This window comes from Podarcis filfolensis (assembly GCF_964270895.1).
Source record: "Podarcis filfolensis genome assembly, chromosome: 13".
NCBI classification, from domain to species: Eukaryota; Metazoa; Chordata; class Lepidosauria; order Squamata; family Lacertidae; genus Podarcis; species Podarcis filfolensis.
In genome coordinates this window covers 1,191,989-1,206,325 of record NC_139615.1, presented here as the reverse complement: position 1 = coordinate 1,206,325, position 14,337 = coordinate 1,191,989, and the positions used below count along the sequence as shown (strand labels likewise).

The 14,337-nt window shown below is 54.9% G+C and overlaps 1 protein-coding gene across 10 annotated transcripts in view; it reads right to left on the bottom strand.

Moving 5' to 3' along the window:
• Window positions 1-456: 456 nt before the first annotated feature.
• The window catches only part of MINK1 (misshapen like kinase 1), a 54,789-nt gene continuing 40,908 nt past the window's right edge, over window positions 457-14,337 (bottom strand). For 6 of the 10 annotated variants that reach the window (XM_083580771.1, XM_083580775.1, XM_083580779.1 and 3 more), the window contains 13 exons: window positions 13,764-13,787; window positions 11,945-12,117; window positions 10,799-10,913; window positions 8,772-8,918; window positions 8,494-8,605; window positions 7,558-7,716; window positions 7,316-7,459; window positions 5,342-5,476; window positions 4,815-4,915; window positions 4,248-4,397; window positions 3,978-4,137; window positions 2,486-2,625; window positions 457-2,106 (listed from right to left, as the gene is read on the bottom strand). In XM_083580771.1, coding sequence (XP_083436897.1) covers window positions 2,023-2,106; window positions 2,486-2,625; window positions 3,978-4,137; window positions 4,248-4,397; window positions 4,815-4,915; window positions 5,342-5,476; window positions 7,316-7,459; window positions 7,558-7,716; window positions 8,494-8,605; window positions 8,772-8,918; window positions 10,799-10,913; window positions 11,945-12,117; window positions 13,764-13,787 — 1,644 coding nt within the window. In that variant the 3' untranslated portion in view covers window positions 457-2,022. The remainder of the gene's footprint in view (window positions 2,107-2,485; window positions 2,626-3,977; window positions 4,138-4,247; window positions 4,398-4,814; window positions 4,916-5,341; window positions 5,477-7,315; window positions 7,460-7,557; window positions 7,717-8,493; window positions 8,606-8,771; window positions 8,919-10,798; window positions 10,914-11,944; window positions 12,118-13,763; window positions 13,788-14,337) is intronic. The other 4 variants (XM_083580773.1, XM_083580776.1, XM_083580772.1 and 1 more) reach the window with 1 other exon arrangement.

Genomic DNA, 14,337 nt, shown 5'->3' with positions numbered 1-14,337 from the left:
GATATTCAGAAGCCTTGCTGCCTCTGTCTTTGCAGGCAGAGCACAGCCTGTTAGAATTCCTGCTCTGTGATTGCAGTCATGGGATTGTTGTCTTTCACAGAGTGGGAAGTGACGGAGACAGGATGTTTGTGTTCCTGTGTTCCGCGAAGTGGGACTATTGTCCTCTGTCCTTTTTCTCTTTGCTGTCTGATGCTAGAGAGAGAGGGAGCCATGTTGCAGTGCTCCGCGTGGGTTTAGATGTAAATAAAGTAGATTAGCCCAAATGCTGAGGTTTCACGCTGAGCCAAGGACTGGAGATCGCCCGGCTTACCAGCCGGTGGGCTGGAGGCAGCTGGGGGCTTGCAAATTGCCCCCGTTCCCTTGGAAGCATCCCAAGAGCCACTTCCAGGTTCCTCCTGGGTGGAAGGATAGAGAGACCTGGGCGCCCTGGGAAAAGAGAGACAGCCACGCGAGGAGGACTCACAGATTTTGGTTCTTTTATTAAACAGATGTTGTCTTCATCATCATCATCATCATCCCAAGGCCACCGCTGATTGCTGGAGGGCGGGGTGGGGTGGGGGGCTGCTCCCTTCGCCCACGCTGGGGTCCGGGAGGGTTATATACAAACGCAAGCGAAAATACACAAGAAACCAAAGTTGCCCAAGGAAGGGGGGGGCGGGAGAGGGTTGCGCAAGGGGATCTAGCCTTGTGGCCCCCGCCTCTCTCCAGCAGCCGGCCGTCAGCGCCCCCCATGGGAAGCCCCAAACCCAGTGAGGAATCGAGGGAGGGAGGGAGACAGGCTGTTTGCTTCTGCTTAGGCAAGAAGCCAACTTCACCTCCTGTCTCCCCCACAACACCCTGGGAAGGAAAAAGCTGCCTTGAAGAGGCCTTGCAGGGTTTGGGGTGGGGGGGAGACACTGCCAAGCCCCCCCCCCAGCTTCCTGCTCCCCCTTCCCAATCCACTAACCACCCTGATTAGGTGGGCCCAGTTAAAGTGCTTTGTTAGTTAATTACTTAATTGCCATTACAAAAAGGAATAATTAAAGCAAAATATACACAGCTCCCCCCATGGGTGGCTGGGGGGCGGGAGAGAATTCTGATATACATCCAACACACGTCCCATGGCTGGCTGGTCGGGCGGGGGGGGGGGCGGGTCAGGAGGGAGGGGCCAGCGGTTTTGCCCCCCGAAACTTACTGGTGAGCCAGGATGGGGAGGCAACCTCATTCTCAGTCCCTTATAACTTCCCCATGGATATGAGAGGGGTGGGGGGACGCCAGCAGGTGGAGATGCTTGCCACGTGCTGTAAGATTATTTTTGGGGGTGGGGGGTGAGTTTCACATAGCCAAAGAGGTCTGCCTGCAAGGGCCATGGGGGAAATGGCTCAGAATGGGAGAATATCCACACTTCCTCCTCTTCTTTTCTCCCCCGCAAAAGTGCCCCCCCGCTACTCCCCACACCCTGTCCCCATAAGTTGTGGGGAGCTGCAGCTTTCCCTCCTCCTCTGATTGGAAGATAGGAAAGGGGGGGCGGACGGGACTCCCAGCTGCTTTTATTTACATGATTTGGCTTTGATAATAAAACCCTGCCCCAGAGGCCGTTCCACGCCCCCCCATCCTTTATGGGACACTGAAATACTGCTGAATTCTGGGACGAGGAGGGGGGGGGGAATTTAGGCATCGCTCCCCACGCCCCTCCCCAACCGCCCTGAAGTGGGACCACCACGAGAGGCAGCAAGGGATGGCGGCTTTTTTTAGGACTGGACCCTTCCCACCCCAGCCATGCACCCGACTTCTTTCCTATCAGAAACAGAAGAGTTAAATGGGGGCGCCGAGGCCCCCCCAGGGCAGCCGAGAGGAGGGGAGGGCGGGACTGAGAAGTGACCCGCCAAGGCATCGCTTTCACTTTCACGGGATGGTCTTCTCTGGGTCGTCTTGAGCTCAGGCGGGGCATCTGACAAGACCCTCCTCCTCCTTCTCCCCCCCCCCCCACCGCCACGGAGTGGGGCAAGCAGGAGGGGCGGGCTGGGGCGAGCCCCCCTGCCCTCACCAGTTCATGATGCAGTTCCTGTTCAGGGTCATGAAGTAGACCTGGCTGCTGCCCCCAGAGCGAACGGAGGCGAAGAAGACCTGCAGGGAGGGACAAAGGAAGGAAGGAGGACGTGAAGGAAGAGCAGGCAGTCAGTGGGGGTCAGGAATCACTCCCCCCAAGTCCCTCTGCAGTCAAGCAGTGTCCCTCCCAGTGGCCATGCTAGCTGGCTCCGATGACTGATGCAGCAAAGAGGAAGAGGAGATTGGCAGGGGGAGGGTCAGCCACGAGCGCCCCCTCCTCTCCGGGTATCTCTTCCACCCTGCAGGCAGCAGCAAATGTAGAGCGAGCTGGGATGGCACAGTTGTGCCTTGAGACAATAAAACACACACACACACACACACACCCCGCCGGCCCCCAGCTCTCTGCTCAAAGTGGAGTCCGGCCGGGCTCGATCCAGGAGTTGCGACTTGCACCCACCTTGTCGTTGCGCTCGCACAGGAACTTCAGGCGCTGTGCCCGCTTGTGCATGAAGACGCCGTCCAGGTGCCCCGTCTCTACCGAGCGGATCTCAATGGCTTTCTCGCCCCAACCCATGATCTGATTGGAGCAGATATAAGCTGAGGGGCAGGAGGAGAGAAAGGGGGACACGTGAGTCTTCCTCGTTGAGCACGGGGTGTGTGTGTCCCAAGCCCACAAGGAAGACAGCAAGCGGCTGCAGCTCAGTAACGGGTCCCGAATGCAACTGTCACGGGATGCCCCGGGGGCCAGGAGAGCCTCTGCCCAGCCCCAGCTGTTCTGCCAGCTGCAGCCCCTTTGGGGCCCAGGAGACACGGCCACCACCCTCTGGCAGCTTCCAGATTAGAATACAGTGGTACCTCAGGTTACATAAACTTCAGGTTACATACGCTTCAGGTTACAGACTCCGCTAACCCAGAAATAGTACCTTGGGTTAAGAACTTTGCTTCAGGATGAGAACAGAAATCACGCAGCAGCGGCGGGAGGCCCCATTAGCTAAAGTGGTGCTTCAGGTTAAGAACAGTTTCAGGTTAAGAACGGACCTCCGGAACGAATTAAGTACTTAACCCAAGGTACCACTGTACTGAAACACACTCTGCATGGGGCTGCCCTTGAAGATGGCTCAGAAACACACCAGTCACCTTATTGCTTTTATATACAGTGGCTGCTCGGGTTGCAAACGTGATTCGTGCGGGAGGCAACCCGCAGGGCCGCATCTGTTTGCAACCCGCAGCGTCGCGTCTGCGCGGGTCGCAAATCAGCACATATGCAAAGCACGATTTAGCATTTCTGCACATGCATGAGTGCCGAAACCCGGAAGTAACCCGTTCCACTACTTCTGGGTTTGGCGCGTCCGTAACCCGAAAATGCGCAACCTGAAGCGCCTGTAACCCGAGGTATGACTGTACTGTATTGATCTACTGCCCAGATTCGTCTTTCAACATCAGGGAAAAAACTAAGCACGAGGGGAAAAATTGTGACAGCAAGAGCTGGATTACTATCTGTCAGGAATGCTTCAGCTGCCGTTCTTTAATAATAATAATAATAAATTTTATTTATACCCCGCCCTCCCCAGCCAAGACCGGGCTCAGGGCGGCTAACACCAGGCATAAAAACAATTGATTAAAATACAACTTAAAAACAAGATCAAAATACAACATTAAAATGCAGCCTCATTTCAGTAGAAACTCAAATCAAAAACTTTTTGGGGATGAAAATGTCAAATCTTCACCAAGGCAGGGGGCTGGACTAGATGACTCTGGGGGTCCCCTTCCAGTGCTACAATTCCATGGTTCTGTGAGGCTGCTGCTGGAGACTGACTTTGGGACATTCGGCAAGGAAAGGTGCCCCACACCGCACAGAGCTGCAACACCTCCCCTGTTGCATTGCAGCCCCCTCAGCATCTAGACTGCAGGCCCCCCACCCTGCGCACCCCCTGCTGCTCCAGGCGTACCGACAGAGGTGGGCATCTCCCCCCACTGCAGCACGACGTCCTTGATGATGCGCCCGTAGGTGTTGACGTAGACGCCCTCGTCTTCGTAGCAAAGGAGCATCTCCATCCCTTCGGTGTTGGTCAGGAAGATGATGGCATGGGGGGTGACCTGCGACTGGATCTGGGGCAGGAGAAGAAGGAGAAGGAGAAGAGGAGGAGGGAGGCTTAAATGAGGCCCACCAACCAACCCCCACAGCCTGCTCCCTTCTTCCGCCCGCTGGCCAGGCTTACATGTACTGGTATATAGATGTCGTAGTTGTTTCCTGAGTCCACGTCGATGGCGTGGAAGCCGGCGCAGGATCCGTAGATCACTTTGAGCCGCTGGCCCTCCTCCACCGTCAGCTCCACCAGCAGCGGCCGGTGAGGCAAGTCAGCAAAAGACTGGAAGACAAAGCAGGGGGAGGCAGGAAGGGTGTTGCTGGGGGGGGGGCTTCTGGCCACGAGGAGCCACCCAGGACCCCTTCCAACGCCACAATTCTATGACCTTGGAAGGGGGTGGACGCCACACCTGTTAGGGGTTCTTCAGCGGTCACCCCTTCACTGCACCCAGGGGCTGGGCTAGATGGCCCCCGGGTGCCCCGTCCAACTCAGACGCTCTCCTCCCAGTCACCAAATCAGCCCCCTCTCCCCTGATCCTTCCAGCCAAGCCACAGTTTTGTGAGGCTCCTGCTGCTATCAAAACCCGCTCCCCATGCTGAAAATCAGGGGCCCTGCTGTGCAGATTTCAGGGTGTCCAGCAGAGCCCCAAAGGCTCCCTTCTCCCCCAGGGCCCCCCCCCGATTCCAGCTTCCCCAGTACCTTGAAGGCCATGAATTTGTGGTAGGGCTTGGGGGCCCAGGCATAGACTTCCACTGAGTTCTTGAGTGCAATGACCAGGAACTTGATCCGCTCGTATTTCACTGAGGGAAAAGAACCAGGAAGGGGGGGGGGAATGTTAGGGCTGGACCCCACACCTTCCCTTCATAACCTGGGGCAGTTCCAGGCTCAAAGGGCTTCCCGTGCTGGGTTCAAGAATGACAGGGCGGGTTTGGCCATGAGAGATGGATCGTTGGACCGTGGAACTCCCTGCCACTGGAGACAGGGATGGTCGCCAACCAGGATCCTGGTAACTGGGAATTGCAGGAGGGGGGCAGTGTTGCTCTTGTGCTTGGATCCTGCACACGGGCTACTCATTGAGCCATCAACGTTACCATAATTGGTGGGTTTGGCCAAATTTGATTCTTCCCGGGGCAGAAGGCTTCAGGGCTGAATTGTCAACATGTCTGCCCCCTGGGGTGGGATGAGGGTCTCCTGGCCCCGACCGCTCAGCCTGGGACCCCACTTACCCACGCGGTAGTGGACACAGCCCTCCATGTCCCCCACGGTGGTCCAGCCTTGCTTCTTCTCCACTTCGGGGTCGTTGTGCAAAATTTTGTTCCGCAGCCAGGAGAGGTAGTAGACGCGAAGTTTGTTCCTCTTCCCTAAAGGGGGGGGGGGGGAGAGAACCAAGGATCCTTTATTCACAGGTCAGGGGATGGAAAAGGGGGGGAGAGGGGTGTCGGGGAATGTGTGGTTTCCTGCAGGACGTGTGTGTGCAAGAGATTCCTGTGGCCTACAGTTCCAGAGCCCTCTCCTTGGGCAGGGCTGGGCTTCCGTGTCAAGGCGTTTGGCAGCCGAAGGGACGCCCACGGCAGAGTCAAGTCGTTATCGCCAAAGTTAACACTGACGAGCCGCTTCCACAGCTCTTTCCCAGGTCCAGAAGCTATAGAGTAAAAAGGTAAAGGGACCCCTGACCATTAGGTCCAGTCGTGGCCGACTCTGGGGTTGTGGTGCTCATCTTGCTTGATTGGCCGAGGGAGCCGGCGTACAGCTTCCGGGTCATGTGGCCAGCATGACTAAGCCGCTTCTGGCAAACTGGAGCAGCGCACAGAAACGCCGTTTACCTTCCCGCCGGAGCGGTACCTATTTATCTACTTGCACTTTGACGTGCTTTTGAACTGCTAGGTTGGCAGGAGCAGGGACCGAGCAACGGGAGCTCACCCCGTTGCGGGGATTCAAACCGCCGACCTTCTGATCAGAAAGTCCTAGGCTCTGTGGTTTAACCTACAGCGCCACCCGCGTCCCTCAAGAGCTATAGAGTAGTTGCCACCATAAAATGCATTTCCCTGGAACACACGCAGCCAGAGACTGCGCCTGCGTGGAAACGCCCTCTGCTCCTCCCTTTTCAATCCCCTCCTGGTTCCAGGAGACAGGGGGGAAGAAGCGGGTGGGGAAGACCCTGGGCCCTTCCCTTGCGGGACCTGCCTCTTCCTCCTCTATTTCCACCCCATTCTGTGCCCCCCCTCCGGCTCTGAAGCTTCTCCTGCCTCAGACTCCTGCCTGCTGGCTGGGGCAGCTCCCCACAAATCGCTGGCCCCCTCTCCCCAGTCAGACTCCAGCCCCCTTTCCCCTGGGGTGCACCCTCTGCAGCGTCTCTGAAATCCTGTAGCCCCTGTAGGAGTGCAAATATCCAGAGTGTGGGCATCAGGTGGGATTGCTATGAGGAATTATAAACTATGAAGCAAGCCACTGTGTCTGCGATGAACACGTTGCGTTGACTGGGTTTGAGTCACTGACAATAATTTCTAATCAAATCCCATAAGCCGCTGCATCTCTGTCCTATTTCTCTGTCTGACAGGCACATAGAAGCATTCTAAACACAGGCCAGTTGCTTCATCAGGCGTCCTGGATCATAAAGATGATAGTTAGCTTTGATGTAGATACTGTAGTTTGTTAATCTTTAGATAGATCTCAAGGGCCAGGAAGAGAGTTCACAAGATGGTAAATTCTCTTTCCTTGTCATCCTTCCGTCCTCTCCTGTTTATGACCTCCAGAGTTTCCTAAAAGCATTCCTCTTTGCTTCCTCTTTTATTTACTCTGAACTACATATGCATGCTCAGAGTAGTCTTTGTAGTTAAAAGAATTTCTTCTGATCTGACTTTGTCCCACGTGGGGGTTTTGAAATGCTGAGAGGAAATCTGATTGGTTCTTACGAACACTGTGTAAAAAGTTCTTTTGTGAATAAAACAACCTGGGCCGAGGGGGGAACAGGAGAATTATTATTGGCACCCCTCCCAGACTCTTGCTGATCAAGCCTTATGTGTATTCTATTAATTAGAGTCCAATCCTTCCTTGTTTTGGGAACACTACAAGCCCCCTCTCCCTCTGGGACTCCAGGCTTCTTCTCCCTGAACCTTGCTGTGCGCCCATATCAAGAAGTACAGGGCTGCGGGGGACTTATGGGGAGGTCCTAGTGGGCCAAAGCTGGTCCCACTCCTCACCCGAGATGGTGGTCAGGAGGTTGAGCCCTTCCAGGACGTCCATCTGCTGGAAGCGGCGCCGGTTGATGAGGGTGTAGACCTTGCCTTGCCCACTCCGGTCCAGGAGCATCAGCCCGTTCTCGGTCCCCACCAGCAAGTTGACCCCTAGAGCGTGGGCACCGAGGCAGAGGGTGAGGGAGAGGCCGGGGGGATTGGGAGGGGCAGCCGTGCCCTGGCCCACCCAAGGGTCCCTGCCTCCTCACCCCAGAGGGCGGCACACAGGATCTCCGAGTTGAAGCGCTTCTTGTACTTGCGGATCTCGGGGGTGTCGCTGTGGGGCCGTGTGTTGGTGGGGTTCACGTTGACCACAGAGCCCTTCCGCGCCTCCAGCTGCAGCTGCTCCAGCCGCCCCGGGTCAAACGCTTTGCGGGTGGAAAGAGAGAGAAATCACACAGGTCAAGCCTTCCTAGTTTGCTCCGGGGGTGGGGGGGTGGGAGGGGGGAGCTGAGCTGCCTGAGGGTCTCCTTTGCTGGAAGGTGGCAGCCTCTTCTCAAGAGAGGCTTGACGAATGTCTGTCATGGATTCTTGAGCTGCGCTTTCTGCACTGCAGCGGGTTGGGCTAGATGACCCCTGGGGTGCCTTCCAGCTCTACGATTCTACGTGAGGACTTGCATAAGCTCCCCGCCCTACCTGGAGATGCTATCTTTGGGGACTGAACTTGGGACCTTCCATAAATGGATTTTGTTACCAAATGATTCAAAAACCCTTTATGCACTTTGGTCTTCTTATCCCATAAATATGCATGCCATCCAAATCTGTTGTCATGACCCTCAAGGTCCAAAATATCTGTATTTTTTAAAGTTATCCAGTCCCGCAGCCTGCAGGGACAGGATGCTTCATAATATGATTTCAAATCTGGCAGGGAAAATCCACCTCTTTCTTTTGTATCTGTAGTAATTTATACTTAATGCTTGGTTCCTTTCCCTGCCAGGTAAATCTAGAAACATCTTTTTGCCATTGTCTGAAGTGTCCCACTCCACTGACTATGGGTATTGTTTGAAATAAAAATTTCTGGGCCCGCGACATGGATCTGTCTGTTTTTTTAACGACAGCTCTGTGCAGCACAGGCTCTCGTGCGGGAGGAAGCAGGCCAAGGGACTCCCCTCCCCTCCCCATCTCCCCTCCCTGCAAGGTCTCACCAGTGATGGGGATGGTGTCGCCCCCTCCAGGCGAGCTGTGGTAGATGCCCAAGTCCACAAACATCGTGAAGGAGCTCTTCCCGGGAGCCTTGACCAGCCCCCTTGACTGGTACTGCAATTGAGGGGGGAGAGGGGCGCAGTGAGAGAGAGACAGAAGCAGGTTAGGGGACAATATCCAATGCCTAGAGCAGGGAGGGTTCCAATGCCAGGCCCCTGCACTGCCCCCACAAGCCCAAACACCCAAGGACCGTAAATTTATTATTATTCCCCAAACTCACGTCGGTGGCCGTGTCCTTGGCCGGTGAGGAGGAACCGTTGCTGCTGCTCTTGGCCTCGGTGGGCGAGTGGCTGGGCTGGACCACGTCTGGCAGGTTGGTGTAGCCGTTGCTGTCGCTGTGCAGGAGGCCCCGCTCCTCCTCGGGGGTCTGCGAGAGGAGGGGAAGAGGGGTGTCAAGACAGCGGGGATGGAGAAATTGAGCCCTTCAGCGCCATCAGTGGTGGGGAGGGTCTTGCAGCCCCTGTGGTGCTCAGAGTACGACACACACACACAGGCCTGGTAGGTGCAGAGTTTGGTGTCTTGTTTCGAGTGCTGAGCCTCCTGCTGCCCCCCCTTTAAATCATCCTCACCAAGCTTCTAACCCCCCACGGTGGTGGTGACCAGCTGCGGACACCACCCCTTTGCCCTGGCTTTTGACACGTGAGGCGTGATATTTTGGGACCCACCTCATTCTTATGGCCTCAAGCTGTTTTAAATGTTGTGCCAGAGATTATTCATGTAGGCTATGACTGCCGCCAGAATCTTAGTAGCCCCAAAATGGAAAACTCAGGAAATACCGACATTAGTGGAGTGGCAGACAAAAATGGTCGAATACGTGGAATCAGCAAAACTGACCCACAGGATCCGTAACCAAGAGGAAACAAAGTCCAGACGTGAGTGGAGTAAATATGTAATAATTGCAGAAGTTTAAAGACTGTAGTAGGATTAAAATAAATCTTATGATGTGAATAGGAAGTTATCAAGAATCTGCGGGAAATGAAAGATTAATATGAAAACCTGTTGAAGGGAGGAAGTCTATGCTCAACAGAGCATTGAGAAAATAAGTGTACATAGGATTGTAGAACTTCCGTGTATTTATTTTGTTTGTGTTAAAGAAAACTCAATAAAAAGCATTTTAAAAAATACATTGTGCTTTAACGCACCACCCTTGCCCTGGGTTCTTAGGGCATGTCACAAATGAATAAATATAAAAGCCTCAGGACCCAAAGTAAGACGCTCCCCTCCTGCAGAGTCCTTATCACAGAACTGAAGTTGGAAGGGGTCATCTAGCCCAGCCCCCAGCAGTACAGGGTCAAACCGGGCCCTCCATTCAAATGGCAGCACCTCCTGCTTTAAGCTGCGGAGAAAAGGAGGGCAAGGGGCCCTGTGGGGTGAGGAGGCGGCATTCTTTCCTCTGGCTCCGAGGGCTGGACTAGATGGTCCTTGGAGTCCCTTCCAGTGCTTTCTTCCTTAAAAAAAATGTTTAGGGGTACTCTCCTTTTCCTACTCATACCGCCCCTCAATGAGGCCAAACTTAAGATTCCCAAAATGTTTAGGGGTATGCGTCCCCCCGAGGAAAAAAGTGCTGGTTCCCTTCCAGCTTTATAATTCCATGACCTCAGAAGGCGGTGGACTCTCTTCATTGGCGGTTTTTAAGCTTTAGCTGAGATTCCTGCATTGCAAGGGGTTGGGCTTGTCAGGAGTTCAGCCTACACACGAGTAGGACCCTGGTAGAGACACGTGCCCGACTGGCATGTTCCCTCTCTCCTGGTCGATTGTTCGGGAGCTTCAAAAGCTTTCTTCTGCCCAAACATCACAGCGACCGATGCCAACCAACACCAGCACACTTAGGGATCCGCAGAGTTTGTGCCGCTTGTGTGACGGACCTCAGCAACTCAGCATTTTGGCTAATCTACTTTATTTACATTTAAACACACACGGAGCACTGCAACATGGCTCTCTCTCTCTCTCTCTAGCATCAAAGAGAAAAAGAACAAAGGACAACAGTCCCACTTCACAGAACACAGGAACACAAACATCCTGTCTCCGTCACTTCCCACTCGGTGGAGTCAAAACATATGTGAAAGACAACAATCCCATGACTGCAGTCACGGAGCAGGAATTCTAACAGGGCTAGATGATTTTAGGAAATCATCCTAAGGAAGCAGTTCTTGCACCTCCCAGCCAGAAGAGGGAGAGGCCAGGGAAGGGACCACCCCTCCACACACACCCACAAACAGGACGGAGGCTGCAAAGCGTGATTCTCACCCGCTGCACCAGCATGGTGCCCTCGCCATAGGAGCTCTCTGACCCGCCACTGCCTCCCGTCAGATCCTCCACGTCATGCACCACCATGGTGCTCACGGAGTCTGTGTCGCCGTCTCTGCAACAGGGAAGGAGAGGTCAGAAGACACACGGAAACGGTCCGAGGGGGGCAGAGGCCACGTTAACCCTGCCTCCTCCTCTCCCCCGCCCAGAGACCACGAAGTGGGGTGCACCACCAGGCTCTGCCCTTGGAAGCAGGTCCAACTAGAAAGGGAAGAGGACAAAGAAAAGTGGCCCCCCAGAACACCAGAACAGGGGTCAGCAAACTTAACGTGCCTCGGGCCAGTGTCTTCAGCGCCGATCACGTGGCAGGCCGGAGGGCGGGGGAGTGCGTGCCCATACGCTATTTCCAGTGCACTTCTGGGTCGGAGGAGCACCGGAAATAGTTTGTGCGCATGTGCACAGGCCACCTCCAATCCGTATGTGCACCGGAAATAACGCTTGCGCATGCGCAAATAACACTTGCACATGCGCACCGGTAAGAAAGAGCGGCGGCAGTGGGGGTCACCGTGGGCCGGATAAACAAGTCCCTCGGGCCTTATCCGGCCTTAGTTTGGGGACCCCTGCACTAGAACCTGGGAGGGTACAATGAAGCTGAATATAAAAAAGGGGGGAAAGTCCTTCACACTGAACAGATTTAAACTACGGAACTCCCTGCTGCAGGAAGCAGTGAGGGCCAACAACTCAGACTGATTCATGGAGGAGATGGCTCGGCTCTGCTTCCACGGATGTAAGCAGCGAAGGTTCTGAATGCCGTGCGTCGCTGCTCTTGTGCTCCGATCCTGCTTGCAGGTATCCCATAATGGGCATCTGGCTGTGGGAACAGGATGCTGGCCTGGGCGGGTTATGGGGCTGATCCAGCAGGTACTTTTCTCACGCACCGTAGGCCTCTCTGAAAGCCCCTTGGAGAGACTCACAAGGAGGAAGAGCGCTGCCACTGGACACAGGCCCTGCTCCGTTCCCCCTGGGTGCACAGGACGGGGGCCCTTTGGTCCTGATCCTCCTGCCACCACGGGGCTCCCCTGACCTCCTTGCATGCACCCAAGTGCTCCCCAAAAGTGCCAGCGTGTTCATGACCCCTCGCCCCACCTGGTCCCCGGAGTGTCTGCCGTGGGCTCGGAGCGCTCCCCTTCTCCTTCCTCCTCCTCCTCCTCTTCCTCCTCGCTCGAGTCCATCTCCTCGCTGGAGGAAGAGTAGTCCATGGCCTTCTTGAGGGGCTTGGGGGCCGCCTCCTCCAGGCGGTCCTTGGGCAGCACAAAGTTCTGTGGAGAGGAGAGGAAGGGGGTCACGGCTGCCGCAGCGAGGCAAAAGAGGAAGGAGAGAGAGAAAAGGAGAGAAGAAAGAGAGAGAGAGCAGGTGGGAACAACACCAAGGAAGCTTGCATGGGAGTCGGCCTGCCTGGAATGGAGACCCCACCCCACCAGGAGGGCTGCCCAGTGGGCGCAGCTTGGGACAGGCATAGCAGGAAGCCAGCGCCAGCCTCTCCTGCCCCCCACCCAAGCCCCAACAAAATTCCCAGCTATCGATCCCCTAAAGGTAAAGGCACCCCTGACAGTTAAGTCCAGTCGTGACCGACTCTGGGCTTGCGGCGCTCATCTCGCTTTACTGGCCGAGGGAGCCGGTGTACAGCTTCCGGGTCATGTGGCCAGCAGGACTAAGCCGCTTCTGGCGAACCAGAGCAGTGCACGGAAACGCCGTTTACCTTCCCGCTGGAGCAGTACCTATTTATCTACTTGCACTTTGACGTGCTTTCGAACTGCTAGGTGGGCAGGAGCAGGGACCGAGCAACGGGAGCTCACCCCGTCGCGGGGATTCGAACCGCTGACCTTCCAATCAGCAAGCCTTAGGCTCTGTGGTTTAACCCACAGCGCCACCCGCATCCCATCGATCCCCTACCCCCCCCTTTTCTGGTCTGCTCAACCTTTTTAATAAGGAATTGGGAAAATTTATAACTTATCTTAAAGACTATTGTAAACAGTTAAAATTGTTAGTGGGATTGGAATATCACTTGTAGTTTAATGGTGAACTGTAGATTTGGATTATCATAAAAGACGCAGGAGGAAATGATTGACAGCAGGACCCACAAAGGGGAGGAGGGAAGTCCAAGAGATTCCTTGGAATCTTGTTTTTATGTTGTATGCTGGGTAGGTGAATGTAAAATGTCAATCTGAAAAACCAAATAAATAAATCCTGCCCCCAAAGGAAAAAGAGTGGGATGAGAAAGCCAAGTTTCTTGGGTTCTTGGGCTCACGTCATGTGAGAGACGCCTAATCAAACCAGGGCTCAAGCAAAACGTGGGGTGCTCCACCCGTGGGGTGAGGCCGGTGACCCCCAAATGGGGCCTGAGCCAACTGGGAAGGAGGGGCCAGCAATTCCACTCGGCAGCCCTGCTGAGCTTGAGGCCCGAAATTCGTTGAATTGGAAATACAATTTCCCATTTAATCTCTGTGCTCAGTTGTTTACGAGTCCCGTTTACATGATTTTGTAGGTTTTGCGCATGGCTTTTCTCCGTTTCAGTTTTGTGAGTTAGCTTCCCTGCCCTGGGGCTGAAAACATTCAATGAAGCGGGGTGGGGTGGGGTCTATATAAATGGCGTAAATAAATAAAAATAAATAGAACGGTGGCCGATTAGCTGCGCTGCCTGCCAGTCCTTTCTCCTCCAGGCCACAGTTCCACCCCCTGCCCCAAACCGAGCCAGAAGCTGTGAGCGAAAGCAGCAAGGGGAACTGGGAAAGGTCCAAGAGAGTGGGGGGGGGGTAAAGATGCAGAGGGGGGGGTGATGTCCACGGAGAAAGGGGGATCAGGGAAGACTTCATGATCTCACAATGCGGCAGCAGGACATGGTGGTTTGGGGGCAGCAGAGAGAGAGAGAGAGAGAGAGAGAGACTGAGGACGTGGGGGCACTAACCTCTCCGATTGCCCGCTTATAACTCTTGAGCCGTGTAGAAGGAGGGAAAGAGGGAAGGAAGAGGAAGAGAAAAAGGGCAGAGAAGTTAGGCCGCTCCCCACCAGGTAGATCCCTATGCTCTAGCCCCCCCTGCCCGCCCCCCAGCACCAGCCTTCGGGGATCAACCACCTCCCCCAATTGCTTGCAAGTTTCAGGGCAAATTTCTAGTTGGCAAGGGAGGAAGAGAGGGAGAGCGAGAGTCAGAGAGAGAAGGAGAATTCCAGGAGGGAGAAGGGCCAGGCTGGGCTATGGGTCAGAGGGGAGAATTTGAGAACACACACACATATACCCTCCAGTCATGCCCTTCCCCAGAGGAAAAAGGGGAGTAAAGAAAACCCCAAATTCTGTTCAAAGTCCTTTCAAGGTAGAGCATGCAAGGAAGGCCACACATTAAGAGCCGCCCACAGAGAAGCGGCCCAAGAGATTACATGCTCCAATTGCCCAAAAACTAAAGGTGTGTTTCCTCTCCTCCCCCCCCCCCCCGCTTCCCCTGCAATCCTCTCATCCCTACAAAATGGGGCTGCGGTGCAACATC